The following is a 23,423-nucleotide window of genomic DNA, read 5'->3' as shown; positions in this document are numbered from 1 at the left end:
TACAGAATTATTTTAAGAGGGCTTCATGACTACTTGTCTCTGGAAAAAAAAAAAAAAACGAGAGAGAAATAATATTGTACTTAAGCACAATGTTGCACTGTGCCGGTTAGCATATAGTTATCCCCACTGTGAATGAACACATATCGAAAGCTATTATCAACCTAGTGACAAACGCGATAACCAATCCAACGACAAATGTGTATAACCTCAAAAGTCTTTGGACAGAGGGTGACACAACATAGGCAGTATCCCCGCAAAAAACATGAAAATTACACATTTTATTACATCAAAAATGTATTTTTAAAAATGAAACCTTTTTTTGGTACTTGGACTGAGGGTTGGCAGGCATTTTATGAAAACAGGGAGGATGAGGTCTTACTCGCTGCCTGTGACAGGCGTCTCATGCTGAGGGCGGTGAGAGTCTCACAGGCCACAGAGTATGAGCTGCGTATTAATAAAACAATGGGTGGGGGGGGGGCTGGGGGCCTATGGGACCGGCGAGCACGGGAGGGGGGGGGAGAAAGCATGAGCCAGAGAGAGAGAGAGATACAGAGAGACAGAGAGAGAGAGAGAGAGGGTGGGGAGAGAATGAGCCAGAGAGAGTGATTTTATTCTGTTACTACTGTTGGTCGTCTGATGGTTCACATGTTCCTTGCCATGCTGTAGCAATGCTAATTTTCTCATGTCAATAAAGCAGTTTGAATTTGAGTGAGAGAGGGAGGAAGCAAAAGAGTGAATGAGAAAGAGAAGGAAAAGAGAGAGAGAAATGAGGTGACAAGGGAGAAAGCGAGAAAGAGGAAGCTGGAAAGAAAAAGTGGGAGAAAGTGAGAAGGACAAACAGATAAAGAGGGAAGAGAGAGAGAGAGGGAGAGAGAGAGAAGGTGGTGAATAATTCAGCGGCGCACGCTCTCAGATTCCTGCACACTTAGCGCTCAGATCACAGCGCTGTTTAATGGGCTGCTTCCGGGCACGGCCAACGAGCGCTCTCATCCCCAAATCAATCAGCCACCGCCGCCAAGCGGTCCCCACGCCACCGCTCCGTTTTGCCGGACTCCGTTCTGCCCCCACCACCCCGCAGCCCGTATGCGCCCGCTGACCCGGCCTGGGGCGACGGCGGCCACCCCGCTGCTATTAGCACTGTATACGACCGGGCGCTAGCCGCTGCTATTAGCACTGTATACGACTGGGCGCTAGCCGCTGCTATTAGCACTGTATACGACTGGGCGCTAGCCGCTGCTATTAGCACTGCATAGGACCGGGCGCTAGCCGCTGCTGTTGGCACTGCACATGACTGGGTGCTAACCGCTGCTATTAGCACTGCATATGACCGGGCGCTAGCCACTGCTATTAGCACTGCATACGACCGGGCGCTAACCGCTGCTATTAGCACTGCATACGACCGGGCACTAGCTCTGCTGTTAGCACTGCGTACGACCGGGCACTAGCCGCTGCTATTAGCACTGCGTACGACCGGGCGCTAGCCGCTGCTGTTAGCACTGCATACGACCGGGCACTAGCCGCTGGCCGCTGGGAAATCCCAATCACCCTGGTCCAGATATTAGAATTGGGGGGGGGGACCAGTCTCCCTCTCCCCCCATTGAGCCATTTGTGAGAAGAAGCCCAAAGTGAAAGGTGTGTGTGTGTGTGTGTGTGTATGGGTGTGTGTGTGTGTGTGTGTGTGTGTGTGTATGGGTGTGGGTGTGCGTGTGCGTGTGTGTGTGTGTGGATGTGGGTGTGTGTCGTAACAGAGGTTGCGGGTTCAAATCCCAACGTGGAGCAATGCTGCTGTACACTCGAGTAAGGTGCTTAACTTCGTGCTTTTACCCGATGTAACCTCTGATAAACGTACCTTCCTCAAGGTTACAGCTGCAGTGTGCTCCTATCCCACAGTCCCCTGCTTCAGAAAAGCTGTACCCCTATCCAATACATATCCAAACAAAGAAAATACTCCACAAGTATAGCCACCTCCTCCCAAAAACACGGGCGTCTCTGTTTATTCCACTTCTGCCTGCTGTGCTCTTCAAATTAATGAGTAATTTATGCAAATGTCATAGGATACTAGTAAACGGTATAAAGTCTTTTATTTTTTATAGATGTGTGTGTGTGCGCACTTATGTGTGTTTGTGCAAAATGCTCATATATATAGTATTGCGACTACCAAAGTCAATTTTAACCCAAAACGTTTAACGTGCTCATAAATGCCCACAGGACTGTAATCGTCTCCACACGACTGGTCTCCTGTCTCCACCCCCTACCTGTGCATACAGATGTAGGCGGAGCTTCCAGAGTGGAGTACCTCCTACCCCAGGGCCAGCGCTGCTGACAGCAAACAGGCCAATGGGAGGAAAGATGGGCGTGGCCAAACACAAAGCCAGAACTGTTGGCGCGGTACAGTGCGCGCATGGCGAGAGGCCATTAGCATGCTGCCCACAGACGCGACACAGCGTCCTAAAAATCTTCCTCTTTCCTGAGGTACGGTTGACCTTGCGAGGAAGCCCGACGCCCAGCGTGCGTTGCCACGGAGATGGCGAAGATCTCAGTGTCGTTTGTCTGTCCTACCTGACCGACAAAGGTGCTGAAGTCAAAGAGGCTTACTCAGGAAAGAGCGGATACTCAGACAAACGTACAAGTGTGTGTGTGTGTGTGTGTGTGTGTGTGTGTGTGTTCAGTGTGTGAGTGTATGTTCAGTGTGTGTGTGTGCGTGAGTGCGTGCGTGCGCGCGCGTGAGTGTGAGAGTGTGTGTGTGTGTGTGTGTATGTGTGTCTATTCAGTGTGTGTGTGTGTGTGTGTGTGTGTGTGTGCGTGAGTGTGAGAGTGTGTGTGTGTGTGTGTGTGAGTGTGTGTGTGTGTTCAGTGTGTGTGTGTATGTGTGTGTGTGAGTGTGAGAGTGTGTGTGTGTGTGTGTGAGTGTGTGTGTTCAGTGTGTGTGTGAGAGTGTGTGTGTGCGAGTGAGTGTGTGAGAGTGTGTGTGTGCGTGAGTGTGAGAGTGTGTGTGTGTGTGTGTGTGTGTGTGTGAGTGTGTGTGTTCAGTGTGTGTGTGTATGTGTGAGAGTGTGTGTGAGTGTGAGTGTGCGAGTGAGTGTGTGTGAGAGTGAGAGTGAGTGCGTGTGTGCACGAGTGTGTGTTCAGGGTGTGCGTGTGTGTGTGTGCGCACTGTGGTTTTTGGGAAGCCATTGCACTAGTCCACACCTCCACCATGGTTCAGCTATCTCTGTGATGCTTAATTCACAAACTCCCTCCACTCTCCCCTCCTGTCCAACACACTCTCTCTCCCCAAGTCTGATGCAATCCCACACCAACACAGCGTCCCACACACACAAGGCATATGTTACTGTGTGTGTTTTGTGTTCAGTGTGTGTGTGTGTGTGTACAGTGTGTGTGTGTGTGTTTTCAGTGTGTGTGCATGTGTGTATTCAGTGTGTGTCTGTGTGTCTATTCAGTGTGTATGTGTATTCAGTGTGTGTGTGTGAGAAAGAGAGTTCTGTGTGTGTGTATTCAGTGTGTGTGTGGTGTGAGTGTGTGTGTGAGTGTGTATTCAGTGTGTGAGTGTGTGTGTGTGTGTGTGTGTGTGTGAGTGTGTGTGTGTATTCAGTGTGTGTGCGCGTGTGTGAGTGTGTGTGTGTATTCAGTGTGTGTGTGTGTGTGCGTGTGTGTATGTGTATTCAGTGTGTGTGTGTGAGAAAGAGAGTTCAGTGTGTGTGTGTGGTGTGAGTGTGAGTGTGTATTCAGTGTGTGTGCGCGTGTGTGAGTGTGTGTGTGTGAGAGTGTGTGTCTCCTTCTCTCTCCTCAGGTGCTGTTCAGTAATTCTCTCTGCTGCTCAGTGGTGGACTCAGCAGGAGGGGAGACTGACAGACTCTGCAGACAAAGCTGTCAAACTGGAGAGGAATCAGGTGGTCTAATCCCCCCCCCCGCCGCCCCCCCTCCCAGCATGGGTCCCGCTAAACCACGGTGCTCTGGGAGCCCCCCCACCCCGAGCCACAGCCCCCACATTCCCTCCACTCCGACGGGGGGTAGAGGTCTTGCCTCCTTTCGTTTTGGGTGGGATCCAATTTTCTGACCCCCGGGCTGCCCCTCGAACAACAGAAGCATGGAATGCCCAGGTCCCCCACTGTCCCACAATCCCCACCACCTCCAGGCTCATCGCTGACTACAGCAATCTGATATCTGCGCCTCCTCTCCTTCCTCCAGCTGTCCTCCTCCTCCCTCATTCCCTCCTCCACGCCCTCTCTCTTTCCTACTCTCTTCTTCCCTGCAGTTTGGCACTTCTGCCAGATCATGCCGAAATGACCCGCCCCATCACTCTCCCCTGCTTTCTCAACTCTCCCTCTCTCCCCTCTCTCTCCCTTTCTTCCTCCTGTGTCCCTCTCCCTCTTCCTCTCTCTTTCCCTCTCTCCCCTCCCCATCTCCCTCTCTCCCTCCCCCCTATCCCTCTCTCTCTTCCTCCCTCCTTAGTATATGGACAAACTGCCTTCTACGAAGACACTCACAATATACTACAAAGCATGAAAGACAATAAAGGAATATATTTTAAAATATGCAAAAGTATGCATCACAAGATAATCATAAAATATTACTTAGACACTTTCATGGATACAATTTCAAATTGTATTTGAGCAAAATACAGATTTTTGGACATACATTTTGAATTCATACAGTGTCAAGGCCTCCGCTCACTTGTAGAATTCTAAACTGTCTTCAATTTTCCAGCCTTCGATAACATTAAAGATGATAAATAAAATCTGAGACGTCTCAGTAAGTATACTCCTCTGTTCAATATTCATGAACGCCATACAATATTGAAGAGAGACTGCAAACTGCAGTAAAAAAAAAAAAAGTCAATTACCTCTGATAACCCCAGAACACAACCGGAGGGATATTTACAGAAACAAAAGAGTGTGTTACCATAGAGGGCAGGCTGCCGTGTTGACAGGGCTCGGCACACCAACATCTATAATAGATAAACTCCGATTTCTCCCAACTGGGGGGTGACACTCAGCAGAATAAACTACTCTGAACACTACTGCATTCACAACCAAATCCCTTCGGTGTATTTTTTCAAACAAAAAAAAACCACACCCTGAAGCCATCTAGTCCCATGGCTAAAAAAAACAGGTCCTCTCCCTTTTTAAAAATGGTTTTACTATTGACCAACCAGGTAATGGGGTTCATGGGGCAAAGTCGGGGAGCTGATTGGCTACTTTTTCCTTCCACACTTCAGCTATACATTCAACAAACATTCTCTCTGGTCGACGCCCTCCATGGTCACCGCATGACGTCACCGTGGCAGCGATACGACTGACTGCACGCCGGTCACACAGCTGCCTTTGCAAAGTTCTCCAGCACATCACGACAACGCAGCATCTGAATACAGAGCTGGATCTGCATACAGAACTGCATCTGCATACAGAGCTGCATCTGTGTACAAAACTGAATCTGCATACAGAACTGCATCTGCATATAGAACTGCATCACAGAGCTGGATCTGCATACAGAACTGCATCTACATACAGAACTGCATCACAGAAATGCATCTGCATACAGAGCTGCATCTGTGTACAAAACTGAATCTGCATACAGAACTGCATCTGCATATAGAACTGCATCACAGAGCTGGATCTGCATACAGAACTGCATCTACATACAGAACTGCATCAGAGAAATGCATCTGCATACAGAGCTGCATCTGTGTACAAAACTGAATCTGCATACAGAACTGCATCTGCATATAGAACTGCATCACAGAGCTGGATCTAGATACAGAACTGCATCTACATACAGAACTGCATCACAGAACTGCATCTGCATACAGAGCTGCATCTGTGTACAAAACTGAATCTGTATACAGAACTGCATCTGCATATAGAACTGCATCACAGAGCTGGGTCTGCATACAGAACTGCATCTACATACAGAACTGCATCACAGAACTGCATCTGCATACAGAGCTGCATCAGCATACAGAACTGCATCACAGAGCTGGATCTGCATACAGAACTGCATCTACATACAGAACTGCATCACAGAGCTGCACCTGCATACAGAGCTGAATCTGAATACAAAACTGCATCTGCATACAGAACTCCATCACAGAGCTACATCTGCATACAGAACTCCATCACAGAACTGCATCTACATACAGAACTGCATCACAGAACTGCATCTGCATACAGAGCTGCATCAGCATACAGAACTGCATCACAGAGCTGGATCTGCATACAGAACTGCATCTACATACAGAACTGCATCACAGAGCTGCACCTGCATACAGAGCTGAATCTGAATACAAAACTGCATCTGCATACAGAACTCCATCACAGAGCTGCATCTGCATATAGAACTCCATCACAGAACTGCATCTACATACAGAACTGCATCACAGAGCTGCATCTGCATACAGAGCTGGGGACTGCGAGGCCTAACAGGTGGAGCCAGAAATGTAACAGAACCAATCAAATGACTTTGCATTCCATGACAAAACCCAGCAATTAGTTGAAACTCAGTAAGTATCCCTGACCTTCAGCACACACATACTGACCCCGGGCAGGGGAGGGGGAGAGGGGGGGGGTAATCGTAGAATAAATCTCCTTCCCTGCTCCTCCAGAAGGAGCAGGAGGCTCTCTCTCTCTCACCTGGCGTTGAGCGGCTTCTCCTCCTCCTCGTACGGCTTGACAAACCACCTGCCGATCCGCACAAAGTCCTTCTCCATCAGGCACCTGCAGGGAGGGGCAGCTCTGTCACCACCGCTAAAGCTCATTACAGCTCATTTAACTCTACAAACAATAATAAAATATGCTTATGGGGTTCGCCATATGAAAACGCACTGGTTTATCATCGATCGAATTAAACGGAAAATCCAACTAATGCTTATGGGTTTGGGATATGCACACCCATACCCACGCACTCTCCCTCTTCACATCGTCCCTCTTTTGAGTTTTTAATTTATGCTAACCAATTTGAAATTAAATCCCAAAAAATTCAGTCAAACACAATCTTGCTCAAGATTCTATAATTAAGGGGACTGGCTTATTGTTAATTTCGAGTAGGAATTTCAAGGCAACATCAGACTCTGTTCGAAAGTGAAGGTCCTCTATTTTCTTATTTAAATGCTTCAGAGACAATAAGAATGGAGTCTTCTGTGAAGGGGAAGACTTTGACATCTTTTACAAGCGGAGTTTTTGTGAAAGGTCATATCCAGCCACAATAAAGAGTCCATACAAAAAAGAAAAACGAATTACTCTTGGACCCAAATTCTAATTCAAACATGCTTATTCTGTTTAACTACCGTTCAGCAAATCTGTTAATCAAAATTCTAAATATAAATGAGACGTGCCTTTTAAGTTCACGGTCAAAAGGAAACGGAAGGAAAATCTGAACACACATCAGCGTAATTACGGAGGCCAGAATTCGTAGCCTCGCTTGCCGATTGAAAAACGTGAAATGGGGACTGAATCCCAAACGTTTTCATTAGCGTGAGCTAAGTGTCCCTCTGAAAGGACTCCACACCCTTTGGTCCTCAAATAGTCGTTGATCTAAAGGTCAGGCACTTTACAGAGCCCTTAAATAGCTCAGGCTCTCTAGGGCCTTGCTTTCCTGCTCCAAGCCCTTTGGTATTGCCCTTTTAGGTCTAATCTGCTGGTACGCCAGTAGGCCTTGGGTTCAGTTCCCAGGATGATGCCACTGAAGCGCATTAGAACGAGGTACACAAACCGGCAATACACCAAACAAAGGGGTCGCTCGTGTTTACAAAGCTTAAGTAACTCAAAGCACCAAGGTAAAACCGTACTTCATGTATTTCACCATGTGTTTCATGCGATGGTGGGGGTGGGGCAAAGTTTGTGATGTCATAAAAGGTTCCCAGTGGCTCATGGGAGGTGTAGTTGCGAGAGACGTACCTCTCCAGCAGGTTGTGGATGGCTTTGAACAGAAGGGTCCGGCATTCGTAGGACAGCCCGTTCTCCCACAGACCTTCATCCTCAACTGGAAGCACAAGCAGAGGAAGGACATTAAAGGTTAAAGGTTAAGAAACAGTTAAGGTTCAATACATATCAGGATTTATTATTGTATGCAAGCCCATACAGTCCGCACACTCGCATATAACACTGTTAGTCAGTCCACATACATACACACTTGTGTTGATACACACTCATGCACACACACACAAACACAAGACAGTTTGTGCAGCACTTTTTTCATGTGAGGGCATTCCACCCAAACAAAGCCCCCCCCCCCCCCCCCCCCCCCCCCCCCCCCAAGTCCCAGTAGGGCTGCAGACTCATCCACAGCACTAAAACTACATTACCCAGCTACTCATGGTCTTAAATGAGCCTTGGGTTCAGATTCCCTGCTAGTCTGTTCTGAGCGTGTCAGTGCTAATCCCCCCTGGAGCAGAGGTGAGTCGCCCTCGCTTGCTCGCTTGCACACACACACACACACACACACACACACACACACACACACACACACCTCTACACAGCTTAAATGAGCATCCTCATAAATCAGCACACTCACACTCTCTTTAACACACACACACACGTACAAACATACAGTTCCTTTCACACACACACTCTCTCTTTCACTCATTCACACACACATGCATGCATACACACACACACAGATTTAAAGGGATCTCTCTAACAGAAAAAAGGAGGAAATGGGCAGTATTCAGTCAGTTAGGTAGCCAATAAGATCAAATCTGACACAGCGAGGGAGGGGCAGGGGGGCCAATGACATCATCCCGATCTGTGTACGCTTCCAGCAGGTGGTCTGAACTGCTGTGCAATCACACAACCTGCCTGTCTGCATGTGTGTGTGTGTGTGTGTGTGTGTGTGTGCCTGAGTGTGTCTGTCTGTCTGCATGTGTGAGTGTGTGTGTCTGTCTGTCTGCATGTGTGTGTGTGTGTGTGTGTGTGACTGTGTGTGTCTGCATGTGTGTGCCTGTGTGTGTGTCTGTCTGTCTGCATGTGTGAGTGTGTGTGTCTGTCTGTCTGCATGTGTGTTTGTGTGTGTGTGTGTGACTGTGTGTGTGTCTGCATGTGTGTGCTTGTGTGTGTGTCTGCATGTGTGTGCCTGTGTGTGTGTCTGCCTGTCTGCATGTGTGTGTGTGTGTCTGTCTGTCTGCATGTGTGTGCTTGTGTGTGTGTGTGTGTGTCTGTCTGCATGTGTGAGTGTGTCTGTCTGTCTGTCTGTCTGCATGTGTGAGTGTGTCTGTCTGTCTACATGTATTTGTGTGTGTGCATGTGTGTGTGTTTGTGTGCATGAGTGTGTGTGAGTACAGACTCAGTGTTTTTACAATATTACCAATGCTCAAACCTCTGTATCCTTTGTTCTCTTTCAGCACCTGGGGGGCGGGGGGGGGGGGGCTGAGAATGACTGTAGGTGGGTGTTCTATGTATCTACTCTAAGGCAATGCAGTGAAAGGGACTTGGGATGGGGGAGGGGCTGACAGCCTGAGGGGGGGTGGGGGGGCAGGATTTCAGTTATGTTCTTTTTCTGTTGATGTTTTTTTTTCACGCAGAGAGTGAATGAAATTTCCTTACTCGCCAGAATTCCCCTGTAACCATGGCAACACTGGCTGTAAGAACACAGTTCCCCCAACATCCAACTCCTCCACCCCCCCCTACCCCACCCGCACCCCTACCCCCACCCACCCAACCCTCCATCACTTTCCCTTCCTGTCCTCCCCTCCTCCTGCTCCGAGCCCCCCCTCTCTCCGCCCCCCCCCCTCCTTGTGCTCTTGCCAGCTCTGGGGCTCAGACAGGAAGCTCAGCTCCAGCCAGATATTCTACAGGGAAGACGAGCTCCATGAGCGGAATGCCAAGTCTCAGGAAAAATCCAGCTCATTAGCTCTCCCGCCTTCTCCTCGATCCCCCTCTTCTGCTCTCCCCCCTGCAGGTCTTCATCTACGGGGTCTACCACCCACCCACCTCCACTTCATCACCCACCCCGCCCCCACCCACCATCCACTACACGAGCCCCGCACTCTCTAACCTACACCCTCACTCCCTAACCTACGCCCTCACTCTCTAACCTACACCCTCCTGCCATAACCTACACCCTCACTCCCTAACCTACGCCCTCACTCTCTAACCTACACCCTCCTGCCATAACCTACACCCTCACTCCCTAACCTATGCCCTCACTCTCTAACCTACACCCTCCCACCCTAACATATGCCCCCACTCACCAACCTACATCCTCCTGCCATAACCTACACCCTCACTCCCTAACCTATGCCCTCACTCTCTAACCTACATCCTCCCACCCTAACCTATGCCCTCACTCTCAAACCTACACCCTCCCAGCCTAATCTATGACCCCGCTCTCTAACCTACATCCTCACTCCCTAACCTACTTCCCCACTCTCTAACCTACACGGCAAATTCTCTAAGCTATGCCCCCACTCTCTAAGCTATACCCCACCTCCTAACCTACACCTCATCCTCTAACGTACACCCTCACACCTAACCTAGACCCCCATCCTCTAACTCACACCCTCACATCGAACCTACACCCCATCCTCTATCCTACAACCTCCATACATACCCTATCCTACACCCGCAGGGAATGTTCTCAGAAAACGCTTCATTATTTTTTGCCTGCTTAAGAAACTGAACGCCCCGCTTCCTTTTCCGTGATTGGCTGGAGCGACAGCCAGTCTCTTTGTTTCAGAAAAGCGTTAAGATAATTTTCAAACCGAGCACATCGCATGTACCTGCCAGGCTGACACCACGAGAGAGAGACAGACACAGAATCCCTGACTACGCCTGCTTCTATCCATTCAAATGAAAATCATTTGCAAATTTTCAGGTGGATGTTTTGCAGCTATTGCATTACATTACAGGCATTTGGCAGACACTCTTATCCAGTGCGACCAACACAACATTATCACATAGCATTTACACTGCATCCATTTATACAGCTGGATATATACTAAAGCAATGGAGGTTAAGCACCTTGCTCAAGGGTACAATGGCAGTGTCCTACCTGGGAATCGAACCTGGGACCTTTAGGTGACAAGACCAGTTCCCTACCCATTATACTACACTGCCACCCATTGCATCACGATTTGGAGCAAATCCAGGGCCAGGAAGCATTCAGATCAAATTAAATTACATTACATTAAATTTAGCAAAGGCTGATATCCAAAGGAACTGAGAGCATTGGAGATACATAACTGCATCCACCTGCCTAATACGAGAAATAGAGAGTCAGAATTTCCAATTTCATGCATTGCCATCAGGAGAAAATTAGTTTCACAGCTAACGTACAAGTAACGTTAACGTAACGTGAGTCTACGTGTATGCACAGGGAGAAAACAACTCACTCTGCACATTCCAACAACAAATAATCTACACGTCCATTTTTTTTTTCAGACCACACCTGGAAAGTGTTCAGTTAAAACAGAGGTCAGGCATTAAGGAATAACTTCTGAGTTCTGATACTTCTGAGTTTCTTGTCTTTGTATTTTTCTTCAGTGAATCTTGTGCAATGACGTTTGTTTTTCCCTGCTCCTTGATTCGCAACTCGTTTGTTTTGTTTTTTATTCACGACCTCTCATTACACAGCACTTTTGTTTTGCATCATTTATTTTTAGCAATGATTCAATTTAAACAATAAGGTGTTCTTTCATGAACTTTTTGAGCGAATGTGCTTGCTTGTTCGTCCGAGGTGGTCAACCTGTAAGCCCCCCCAAGGGGTTTTCCAACCACGTGTTCATATAAACGTACAAGAAGCGTGTTCCGCCGCGTGTATTGTATTGCTCAGGCGGTTTACTGCACGCGGCGCAAAGCTCTCCTCGAAGCGGTCGGCCCCGCGGCGGCGCACCCCGGCTCGTCCGGTCCGGTGAAAACGCTTTTACGGCTGGAGCTCGCGGGCTCATCCGACACAGGCCCACGCAAACGGATTGATCCCGGAAAACCACCTGGGACCCGGCCCAAGCCAGCCAGCCTTACATCAACCTTACAGCGCTAAAACGCTCTGGAAGAAAGCATCCGAGACACCGTCATAAACTACAACGAGACAGGAGGACTTACTTATAAACTACAGCGGGACAGGAGGAGTTCATTATAAACTACAGCGAGACAGGAGTTCATTATAAACTACAGCGAGACAGGACGAGTTCGTTATAAACTACAGTGAGACAGGAGGAGATCGTTATAAACTACAGTGAGACAGGAGGAGTTCGTTATAAACTACAGTGAGACAGGAGGAGTTCATTATAAACTACAGTGAGACAGGAGGAGTTCATTATAAACTACAGTGAGACAGGAGGAGATCGTTATAAACTACAGTGAGACAGGAGGAGTTCATTATAAACTACAGTGAGACAGGAGGAATTCATTATAAACTACAGTGAGACAGGAGGAATTCATTATAAACTACAGTGAGACAGCAGGAGTTCATTATAAACTATTGCAAGACAGGACCAGTTCATATACCACTCTCTTTATCTGGAAAGCAACATTTAGGAAAGCTGTTTCATAAATGAAGCTTATTATTGCAAGCTTCTTATTAAAAATGAAAAACCTACTAGTATTTCCATATACAAGTGGAACACATTGAAAATATATGTAGGTGAAAGACATCACCAATATACAACAGAACATTGCAGTATATGTATAGTAAAATATACAAAAATACTGAAGCATTTAGATATCGTGACTCTTTATTTTTAAAGATAAAACGTAATATTTTTTTTAAAAATATATCCATATATTTACAATATATTTGCAGCATAAACCATGTCTCTCATAACAGGGCAATGTTAATGCGGGTTTGTGAAACGCCTTAAAATCAGGGCGGGATTGCAGGTAGGAAGTGAGCGTGTAAACAGTCCTCTGAAGGCGGGAGAAGCCGCTCTGAACGTCCTGTCGCAGGGCCCTTCCAGCGAGGGCGAGCGAGGCGTCTCTCTCCGGCACTGCAGCAGAAGCAGAGCTCAATAGCGTAAATAATATATGAGCTACCTAAGCGCTAATAATGCGAGAGCCAGCGAAGCACAGCTGCAATTCAGATCCAACCGTAGTAAAATTACGCACGTAGGTCCACGCATAAAAAAAAAATAGCGAGCAGGGCTGAAAACAAATACATAACTGAGTCCTCTCACAGCTCTGCTGTAAAATCATTTTGTCTGCACATTTGTAGAGTTCATGGATCCCCCCCCCCCACCTTTATCTGAATATCCCAATCAGAACTATAGGTCCATCTCACTGCTGAAACATCCGTTGACAATTTGGGTGGGAAGGGCCAGCATGCGCATTTTTTTCAATAATTTCTGCAGTTTGTCACATATTTTCCACTCTTCGTGTCAACAGCACAATGCAGCCATGACAGCGTAAGCAGACGGACTGTGCATACCCCACTAACCAGAGGAGGCGCTCATGAGCAGTTGGAGGGACAGGGGTCCCAGCGCTGCTTGGGTTCCAAATTTGACCCGGTGCACACCGTGCACACAAGCATCAGCTGCACACCCCACTCAGGGTCATCTGGGGACTGATCCAAAATTAGAGCTCAGTTTTACTGTGAAAAACCCAGGACAGACACCATAGTGACAGAGACAAGACAGCGAGAAGTCACAGAAAAATGTCACACATTTCTGATAAACAGCTTTGAACTCAACTGCAAGAACGGGATGCAAACCATGTTATGCAATGTCACACATTTTTGACCACACGGTTTTCAAAAGGGGGACTTCTTTATAAAGCGTTAAAAAGTAGGAGTGCAGGTGGGTGGGGGAGTGTGTCTGAGAATCGCCCCCTACTGACCATTCAGAGTAGTGTCCCCAATAACTTCTGCCTTCTGTAACTGCATCAGCACTGCGCGACAGGGCGCTGAAATGTGATTGGCCCGTGGTTCAAGGCATGGAAACTGGGCAATTGGGCCATGGTTCTGGGTGCTGGAACATGATTGGGCCATGATTCTGGGCACTGGAATGCAATTGGGCGGTGGTTCTGGCCATTGGGACACAATTGAGCTGTGGTTCTGGGTGTCGGGACGAAATTTGGCCGTGGTTCTGGGTGCTGGAATACGATTGGGCCATGGTTCTGTGTGCTGGAATACGATTGGGCCATGGTTCTGCTTAGCTTCCCGGGCACCGGAGCAGAACAGATGGATGCTGAACTAACATCTCAGCAGCTTCTCTGTGATTGACAGAGATTGATTTTCCGAAGGGATGGACGGAGGGACAAAGAGAGGGAGGGATGGAGAACAGAGAGAGGGAGAGAGGGAGGGGGGATGGAGGGATAGAGAGGGAGGGAAGGACAGAGGGATAGAGGGAGGGAGGGACAGACGGATCAAGAAGGAAGAGTGGGAAGGAAGAATGGAGTGATATAGAGAGAGGGAGAGATGGAGGGAGTGAAGGAGGGACAGAGGGATAAAGGGAGGGGTGGATGAATAGAGGGAGGGATGGAGGGAAGGACAGAGGGAGGGAATTACACTGTTCTTTCAATTCGGCACTGAAGTTTACAGTCTTTGGATGCACATGACAGATACAGATACAGAGGTAAGAAGGAGCAGGGGCGTGTGAGAGAGAGAGAGCGAGACAGAGAGAGAGAGCATGTGTGCCTATTATGTGAGCATGATGTGATGGCTTTGGTCACAGTGATGCTGTAAACATGTTTATTTCATAAGCCCCGCCCCCTCTCCACACAGCCACTCAGCTGCTGCTTGGTCCCAACACAAACAAGCTCTGATAGAACTGGGTCGCGTCTCCCACCCTCTGCCCAGCCCTGCACCAGCTCCCTGCCACCACCAGGGGGAGCCCACACCAGCCCCAGCTGTACACAAAGGCTGCCTTTCACTTAAACAGGGGGAGACCCTGCTTAACTACAGCCTCACTGCGTGCATGTGTGTGTGTGTGTGTGAGCGTGTGTGTGCGCGTGTGTGCGTGCGTGTGCGTGCGTGTGTGTGTGTGTGTGTGTGAGAAGGAGGAGTTGTTGGCGGGCAGTTGCAATTTCCTCTCTTGCTTTATTTTCACTGAATGAATTCATGTTTGTTGAACTTAAGAATTAAGAGTTAAGAATTGTAAAATGTGTGTGTGTGCGTGTGTGCGTGTGCGTGTGTGTGCACGCACAGTCTCTGTCTGCAGCTGACGACAGGCACAGATTAGTCTCGTCTGGGCGAATCACATGTTTATTAATGATCCTGCGATAAGGACACAAAGGATGAGACACATATATCTCATGGACAAGACATGTATGCATAGCGCCCAGAGCTCAGAGGTGGGGCCAAATCTCCATTCTGGTGGACTGAAAGAGGGTATTACGGGTGTGAGTGGGGGGCAGGGGGTGGGGGGAATGCAATAAAGTTCTCTGGGGTGAATGTTTTCAGTCTGTTTTGTACCGCTTGGCTGGAGAAAGTGTATAAGTGAACGCATGCAACACAACCCCCCACTCCCCCCACACCCCCACCCGGGAATCTAGATGCCTTCCTGTCAGAAACAGGAAGTTATGTCATAACCAACATAAAATTTAGTGAGATTCATGAGTTGCGCTCATTCAGGAGCACTGAAAGGGGTCAAAGTTCACAGCTCCTAGGAAACACTAAACCTGATCATCAAGAATGAGTCCACAGCTGAGTTCAGCAGTACGAGCTGAGATAGAGCTCCAGGTGAATTTCCGGATGACTGAAAAAAAAAAGCACAGATCTGTAAGTAATGAAGGCCTCTATGGTCATGAGTTCGGGAAACTCAGCCGATCATAATAATGAAGAGGTCTATGGTCACGAGTTCGGGAAACTACACCGTGACATTTTCTGCCTCCAAAAAATGTCATTTACTTTTTCGCAAACCACACAACAAAGGCAAGTAACCTTCAGCATTCGAAACCGAACCGATTTCACACTGTGCTGTCCCGGCTAACGAGACGAGGTTTCACACCTGTTCACCCTTCAGAAACGATGATCGCTAACACAATAATCAACGTAGCAAAAGCACACCGCCACGCGCCCCGGAGAGCTAACAGGTAGCTCGCTGGAGAGCTCGAGGGGAAAGCCTCACACGATAATTGCAGGCTACAGTTTGACGGCTTGCCTGAGCGGGTATCTGCATACGAACGGTGCTGTTACTGCGGAGCGTATGCGCAGGCTGCGCAGGCTTGCGCATTCAGTTTGGCTACGATCTGCGCGGCGCGAGCGCACTGGCCCAACCACGGTGCGAACTACGCCCGCAAGTGACCCAGCGTAGAGAGAGAGAGTGAGAGAGCATGAGAGAGAGTGAGAGAGAGATTGAGTGAGAGAGAGAGTGTGAGAGATTGAGTGAGAGTGAGAGAGAGAGTGTGAGAGATTGAGAGAGAGTGAGAGAGAGGGAGAGAGAGATAAAGTGAGAGTGAGTGAGTAAGAAGGAGAGAGAATGAGCGTGAGAGCGAGTGAGAGAAAGGGAGAGAGAATGAGAGAGAGAGAGATAGAGAGTGTGAGAGAGAATGAGTGAGAGAGAGAGAGGGAAAGAGAGAGTGATAAAGTCAGTAAGTGAGAGAGAGAAAGAAAGAGAGCGAGAGCATGCAGATGGTCAAGGCGGCGTTCATGCTGACCACAGCTTTCGCCTTCCCAGCCAATCAAGACCATGAGGATGACTGGGCTGGGGTCAAAGGTCAGGGATGAGGGCGACCTCTGCCCTCCCTGCCGAGAGGGCGGCGCAGGGCGAGGAGCAGCGGTAGCCCCCTGGTGCTAGCGCCCGCGAGCATCTGCTGCCCCCCCCAAACCCCCCCACAAACCCCCCCCGCCCCCCCCCAGGCCAAGCCAGAGCCCGGCACCTCCCTGCCAAGCCGCTATGTTGCCACGGCGTCTCTTCAGCCAAAGCGCAGGACAGAGGAAGGAGGCATGCCGTACTGCGGCTGAAAAAAATGCGACCGGTTCCTTGAAATCTCTGGTGAACTTCGGTGCTTTTTCTTCTCGTCCGCCGTTGCTGGAGGATATTGACAGTGACAGCCTGCGTTGCTGTCTGCTGCCACTAGGGGGAGCGGAGCTGCGAGCCCGACCTTCGCAGAAGGGAGAGCAGCGAAGCAAAAAAACGGACTGCGGGCGTGGAAGCCCTGCCAGACTGTCAGAGCTCTGAGTGCTCTGAACCTCGCTGATGGATTGGGTGCAACAGGAGACTGTGTGCAACCAGTACAAAAGAGGGGGGGGGGTAGAGAGAGGGAGAGACAGAGAGAGAGAAAGAGAGGGAAAGGGAGAGAAGGAAGAAAGACACAGACAGAGAGAAAGGGGGAGAGAAGGAAGAAAGACACAGACAGAGAGAAAGAGGGAGAGAAGGAAGAAAGACACAGACAGAGAGAAAGAGGGGGAGAGGGGCAAGAGAGCGAGACTATGTATGTGTGTGTGTGTGAGAGAGAGAGATGGAAAAAGAGAGAAGAAGAGGTGAGAGAGAGGGAAAGAGAGGGAGAGAGAGCATGAGAAAGGGAGAGTGTGTGTATGTGAGAGAGAGAGAGAGAGAGAGAGAGGGAGAGAAAAAGAAGGCAAAAAAAAGAAAGAAATGCGAAGAAATCTGGAGTCAATTACAGTGAGCAGTTACATAGTTTTCTGGGTGAGTCAGGCGAGGGGGGGGGGTGAGTTTACGCTCTGAATTCCCTGCTCCTGGCAGCTACACAGCCCTCTCTGCCTGGGGAGTCATGTTACAGCGTTTTTACACTGCCCCCCCCCCCCCCCCCCCACCCCTTCGGCTGAGAAAGGACAAGCTTCCACTCGATCACTCCCAATCCCCAATCCCCCCCCCCCCCCCCCCCCCCCCACACCCGCTTGCACAGGCTCCTCTGTGCGGCCGAGCCCCCAGACGAACCCCAAACCCGCTGCCCGCTGACCCCTCGCCCCCCTTCACCCCCCACCCCCCGGGCATGACGAGCCGCCCGAAAGATCAGGGAATATTAATCTCTGAAAAGCACTGATAAAAAAGCACTCCCTAAGAAGGCCACGGAGTCCCATCATCCCCTTAACAACGGGTCTCCGCAGAGGGAGCGCATTGGCCGCAGGTCCAACGGGGCCACGCCCCTTTCAGGCCCACACTCCCCCTCTGACAGACACGTGGGGCAGTCAGGTCTGACGGACCGGGGCTTTCCAAAGAACGCCAATCGGCGCGTTCGAACCCTGGAGCGAGAGGACCTGGCTGTGGAAACGCGTCTGCAGGTGAACGCAGTTCATACGTCACATGACAGGCGTGAAGCGCCTCGCTCAGGGGTACAACGCCAGTGCCCTAACCCGGGAATCGAACCCGCGACCTTTAGGTTACAAGACCAGCTCCTTACCCGTTGCACTACACTGCCGCCCATACACCTGCCACCCAGCATAACTTTTCCGCTTTTTTGCAAGGAGGGGAGAGGGAAGATCATCTTGCAGCCCATCTCGGTTCCATTTTCCCCCCAATATCGGCCCGAAACTGGTTTTTATTTTCCCATTTCTCGGCCTGGCGGCCCCCCCGCCGAGCCGCGGCGCGAAGCAAATTGATTGAAAAGGCGCTGGACCCGCGCGCGGTACAGAGAACGCTGACGGGGGGTGGGGGGGACGGACAGTCGGTCTGCCGGTCGGACGGACACACGGACAGACGGACGCTGGCGTTGCCGGGGGCGGCCTTCCCTGCGGCTCGCCGCTTCCCCGCGGAGCCCGGCGCTGAGTCGCTGAAGCGTGAGCGTGGCTCTGCCGCAAGGATCGCGGGAAGGCCCGAGAAGCAGCTGAGGAGAAGCAGTAAAGCAGCCCTGAGCTGGCCTGTGTGGCCAACGAGCTCTTCTCAACCCTGTGAAGAGTAGGCTTTCTCCAGAATGTTCTTTTCACAATTCTTAGTCAGTGTTCTAGAACTCCATCGCTTTCATTTACCAGTAGTGATTGCTACATCAGCATTCGAATGTTCCGCTAAGAACATTCCAGTCGCATATTTGTGACCTCACACCTTAAAGGGTTACATCACAACAGCCACCGACCTCTTTCCTGGAATGTTCTATCACAATCCTAAGTCAGTGTTCTAGAACTCCATTGCTTTCAGTTACCAGTAGTGATTGCTACATCAGCACTTGAATGTTCCACTAAGAACACTACAGTCACATATTTGTGACCTCACACCTTACAGCCACCGAACCGCCTGTCAGCGCTGCAGACGGACGCTAAGCAAACGAACGGAAAATAATTACAACTCCGCTTGAGCCAACAGTCAGGATGAAAAAACATGAGTGAACACATTCTGACTTCCCAGTTCTGTCCAAATTTCAGACGAAACCGCAAATTTAAACGGTCTATCAGCAAACTCATCATCGCAGCATCCAGCGAGCGCACAAAGGCGCAAATATGTACCCGGGCAATTCAAACACAGCATCAAACTCACTCTCACTCTCTCTCTCTCTCTCTCTCTCTCTCGCTCTCTCTCTCTCTCTCTCTCTCTCTCTCTCTCTGCACAGCGTCTTCGTGGCGGTGAAGTTTTCCGGCTGCCAGTCCTGACTGAACCTGACTGAGTGAAGCTGCGCGGGCCATTTATCCACCTCAGTCACCTCTCAATCTGTCAGTCCATCAGTCAGTCTATCAATCTGCCCATTTTGCGCTGCGCCATTTATATCCAGGCGTTGACACGGAGCTTCACAGTGGACACAATTAGCGGGTTGTGAACCCACAACCACCTTGCCACCATGACCCCGAAACAAATTCACACACTGCCCACAAGAACACACACACACACACACAAGCCACACCACACACACTGGCCATATTTCACACACTGCCCACAAGAACACACACACACACAAGCCACACCACACACACAGGCCATATTGCACACAAGGCTCACAAGCACACACACACGGGCCATATTGCACACACGGCTCACAAGCACACACACACACACGGGCCATATTGCGCAAAACATCACAGCACCCACACATCGTGCAAACGACGAGCACTCGATGCCATTTTCCAACGTCGATTTTTTTGCTTGAACGCGCTCACAGCAACCGCCACCCGCTTTTCAGCTGAAGATTCTCAAACACGTTCGCAGTGCTCACGGCACGCGGATAAAAGTCAAACCTTTAACCTTGAGCGCGGATAAACCCCGCTCTCTCTCTCTCTCTCTCCGTGTACCGCGGTAATAATCAAATTCACAACAGATTTTCCCCCGGGGCAATCCTTCCCTACATGCCCTCATTTTAATAATAATAATTTTAAAAAACGCTTCCACTTCTCTGGAGACGTCGGTCCCTGACTGCGCCGCCTCGCCGTGGCAGCATCCCTCTCACGCTATCGCGCCGCGGTCGGCGCCGACATCGCAAAGATACGAAAGCGAAGAAAAAAAATAACATTTACACAACAGTTCGGTCCTTTTGAGTGCCGTTGTCGTGCTGCTGACAGATTCCAGTCGCGCGGCAGGTGACCGGGCCCCGCAATCGTGTGCAATCCAAAGCTTGGGACGGCTTCCCAATCGGGCCGATCGACCTCACCCGCGTTAAAATAAAACCTGAAAATGCGCAAACTGGTCCTGCTGGACTGTGCTGCGGGCGATGGGGGCGAGGTCGATTTTAACGTTCACGCGCGCGAGGCGGAGGGAGGTGTCGGGCGGGTTGTTCTCGCTCTGACTAGACGCTGTCCAGGCTGATTCGCTCGCGGTCAGGACTGTCCGCCCGGCCAAAAACCTGCAGCATCTAAACCGATCTATCAGAGTGGTCGCGCAGAAAGCGCACGTCTCCGGGTCTGATCAGGAGACATGTGTTTAAGGACCGCTGGGGGGGGCTACTACTGAGAACAACAGATAGAATGCCCACTGCACCATACACTGCTGCATGCCATAACACACACACACACAGATACACACACGCACACGCGCACACACATACGCACACGCACACACAAACACACACACACACACAGATAAACACACGCACACACAGATAGACACACGCACACACACACACAGATACACACACGCACACGCGCACACATACACATGCACACAAACACATATACACACATGCACATGCACAGACACACACACACAGACAGACACACACACACACACACACACACACACAAACATATATACACACACGCACGCACATACACACTTAAAAGGGTCATGTCTGTAGCTGGCAGATCCACCTGTGAGAAACCCAGCCGTAGATGTGCCCCGAACTCAGCACGGCAGACTGGGGGGGGTGGGGCGCGACTGGGGGAGGGGGGGCAGAGTCTGGGTTGAGGAACAGACAGGAATGGCCAAGGAGGAGTAATACGGATGTAGAACAGGGACCAGGGCCAGAGACAGAGAGAGAGAGAGAGAGGCAGAGAGAGATAAAGCACATTGAAATTGAAATTGAGAGGACTGAAGAATGAGAGAAACACAAAAAGAGACAGAGACAGTGAGTGAGTGAGTGAATGAGAGACAAGCACAGAGAGAGTGAGTGAGACAGACAAGCACAGAGAGAGAGAAATAGAGAGAGAGAGACAGGCACAGAGTGAGAGAGAGACAGGCACAGAGAGAGAAATAGAGAGAGAGAGACAGGCACAGAGTGAGAGAGACAGGCACAGAGAGAGAGAGAGAGAGAGAGCAGGAACAGTGGGGGGGTTGCCAGGTTGGCGGGTTGCCAGCCCTCCTCCACACTCCCTGCAGAACAGATGGGAGGGCCAAGTGAGCTGGACTCGGTACAGAATGCACTCAGGCACACGGCTTGTTCACAGCGCTGTTCCTCTGGAGAGTACCAGCACCCCCCCCCCCCAGCCCCCCACCCCTCCCCCCTCCCCAGCACCACCCTGGCTTTTCTCCGCCCCCCTGCCTTCAGACCCCCCCCCCCACCCCACCCCACCCGGGGCGCGGGGTACCCCCGAGCTTAGCCGCCAGCGCCCCCGTCTCTGAGTCAGAATCTAGCCCCGCCCCTGAGCTTTCAGGCATCCGAAATGCCACAGGAGACCAGGAACGGTTCGTAAAATGCACAACGACCCAGGGAAGAACCCACACCGCCCCCCCCCCCCTCCCCTTCTCCCCCCCTCCCCCAGTGCCGACAGGACACAGAGTTCTAACAACAGAACACCGAAGAAAAATAAAGCCAAGCAGCACGCAGGCACAAATCAATTTTTAATAATCATTCGGAAACAAATTCCTCAGACTTGTGTGTGTTTATTTAACTTCTTATGAGAAATGGTTACATTAACCCCCCCCTCCCCGCCTTTTTTTATTACCCCGGAAAATTCACAACCTTCTCCAGTAAATGCTTTCAGACACCGAGCAACTGCATCAAAGCACTGGAATTCAGGGAAGGGAAGCATGACTCATTACACCAAAATCCCCTTAAACTCAACGTGGTTCTGTTTTTCTGCTAAGACTTAAAATAACTTTGAAAATATAACTTAAAACTAACCTGAAAACGTAACTTCAAAACATGTTTTACCCAAACACTTGTGATTTTGAACTATAAAACCATAAAAGAAACATTCATGCAAAGGTCTACAGAATTAATAAACAGTGTAACTTGTAACATATATGGTTGCTGTCACGTGCCCATTCAAAACCACAGCAATTCGTACAGGGGAGACTTTAAAAATAATTTTGGAATGAAATTCCTGTGGAATGACGTCCCACATTCCTCCCAGAGAATTCCAAGAACCGTGTAAGTTTCCTGGCCGCTCGGTTTCCCCGAGTAACCGCCATTACACCCCGAACTGAACACAAAAAGTTTTTGTTTACACGTGCAGATGCGAAACGGGGATCGGGGGGCAGTGTGGCGAGCTGGCATTCCGCGAATCCGCCACGAGCGAAACGCGTTTCTGTTTCCGCGAGCTTTCCCACAGACCGGGGGCTCGAGCTGTGAATCCGCCCCACCCCCTCCCCCCGTCACGCCCCAGCACCGACCCGATCGTCAGGATCCCGCAGAAGACTCGGAGAAGAGAATGAACACAGCTGCGCTCTTCTACGGTCTTTCTGTGAGATCGCTCTTCTGTTGCTATCCTCCGCAGACAGATACCATCCGCCACACAACACAATACGCAAGGAAAATAATATATCTTTCAAAGCACATAACACGTCCTCCTTCATAATGCTTCAGCGGGCTTATTATTACTTACTGTTAATATCTTCAAGGCCTCTTGCAAGAGGCCAGGGGATCTGTTTATCCAAGCTTCAGCTCTGCATGTGGGTAAATACGCTGCAGCTGAATGTAAGCTAATGCTAAGCTCTCGTGGATAATTGAAATACTGAGCTGTAGGAAAAAAACATTACTATTTAATGAATGTGGTTTTTTAAAATATGAATGTATCCAGATTTCAGATATTGATTAAACAGTTTTTCAGTCAAATTGATGAATTGATGATTGACAGCTGATTGGCAGGGTGGTGTGTGGGTCTGACTGTGCTGTATAAGCACAACATCTCTGATTGGTTGGTTCAGACACAGCCAATCAGGCGAGATAAAGCTACTGAACATCAAGCCTACGAAATATTAACACAGAAAAAAATGAATTCAGCAGCTGGTCACTCACTAA

The 23,423-nt window shown here is 49.8% G+C and overlaps 1 protein-coding gene across 3 annotated transcripts in view; it reads right to left on the bottom strand.

Moving 5' to 3' along the window:
• The window catches only part of LOC118212666 (mediator of RNA polymerase II transcription subunit 13-like), a 78,210-nt gene that overhangs the window by 22,692 nt on the left and 32,095 nt on the right, over positions 1–23,423 (bottom strand). For all 3 annotated transcript variants that reach the window (XM_035390817.1, XM_035390818.1, XM_035390819.1), the window contains exons 3-4: positions 7,893–7,977; positions 6,630–6,713 (exon numbers count right to left, since the gene is read on the bottom strand). In XM_035390817.1, coding sequence (XP_035246708.1) covers positions 6,630–6,713; positions 7,893–7,977 — 169 coding nt within the window. The remainder of the gene's footprint in view (positions 1–6,629; positions 6,714–7,892; positions 7,978–23,423) is intronic.

The sequence above is a fragment of the Anguilla anguilla genome, chromosome 14 (genome assembly GCF_013347855.1).
Source record: "Anguilla anguilla isolate fAngAng1 chromosome 14, fAngAng1.pri, whole genome shotgun sequence".
In the NCBI taxonomy this organism is placed as follows: domain Eukaryota; kingdom Metazoa; phylum Chordata; class Actinopteri; order Anguilliformes; family Anguillidae; genus Anguilla; species Anguilla anguilla.
The sequence above is the reverse complement of the archived record's forward strand: the minus strand, read 5'-3'. Positions and strand labels throughout refer to the sequence as shown.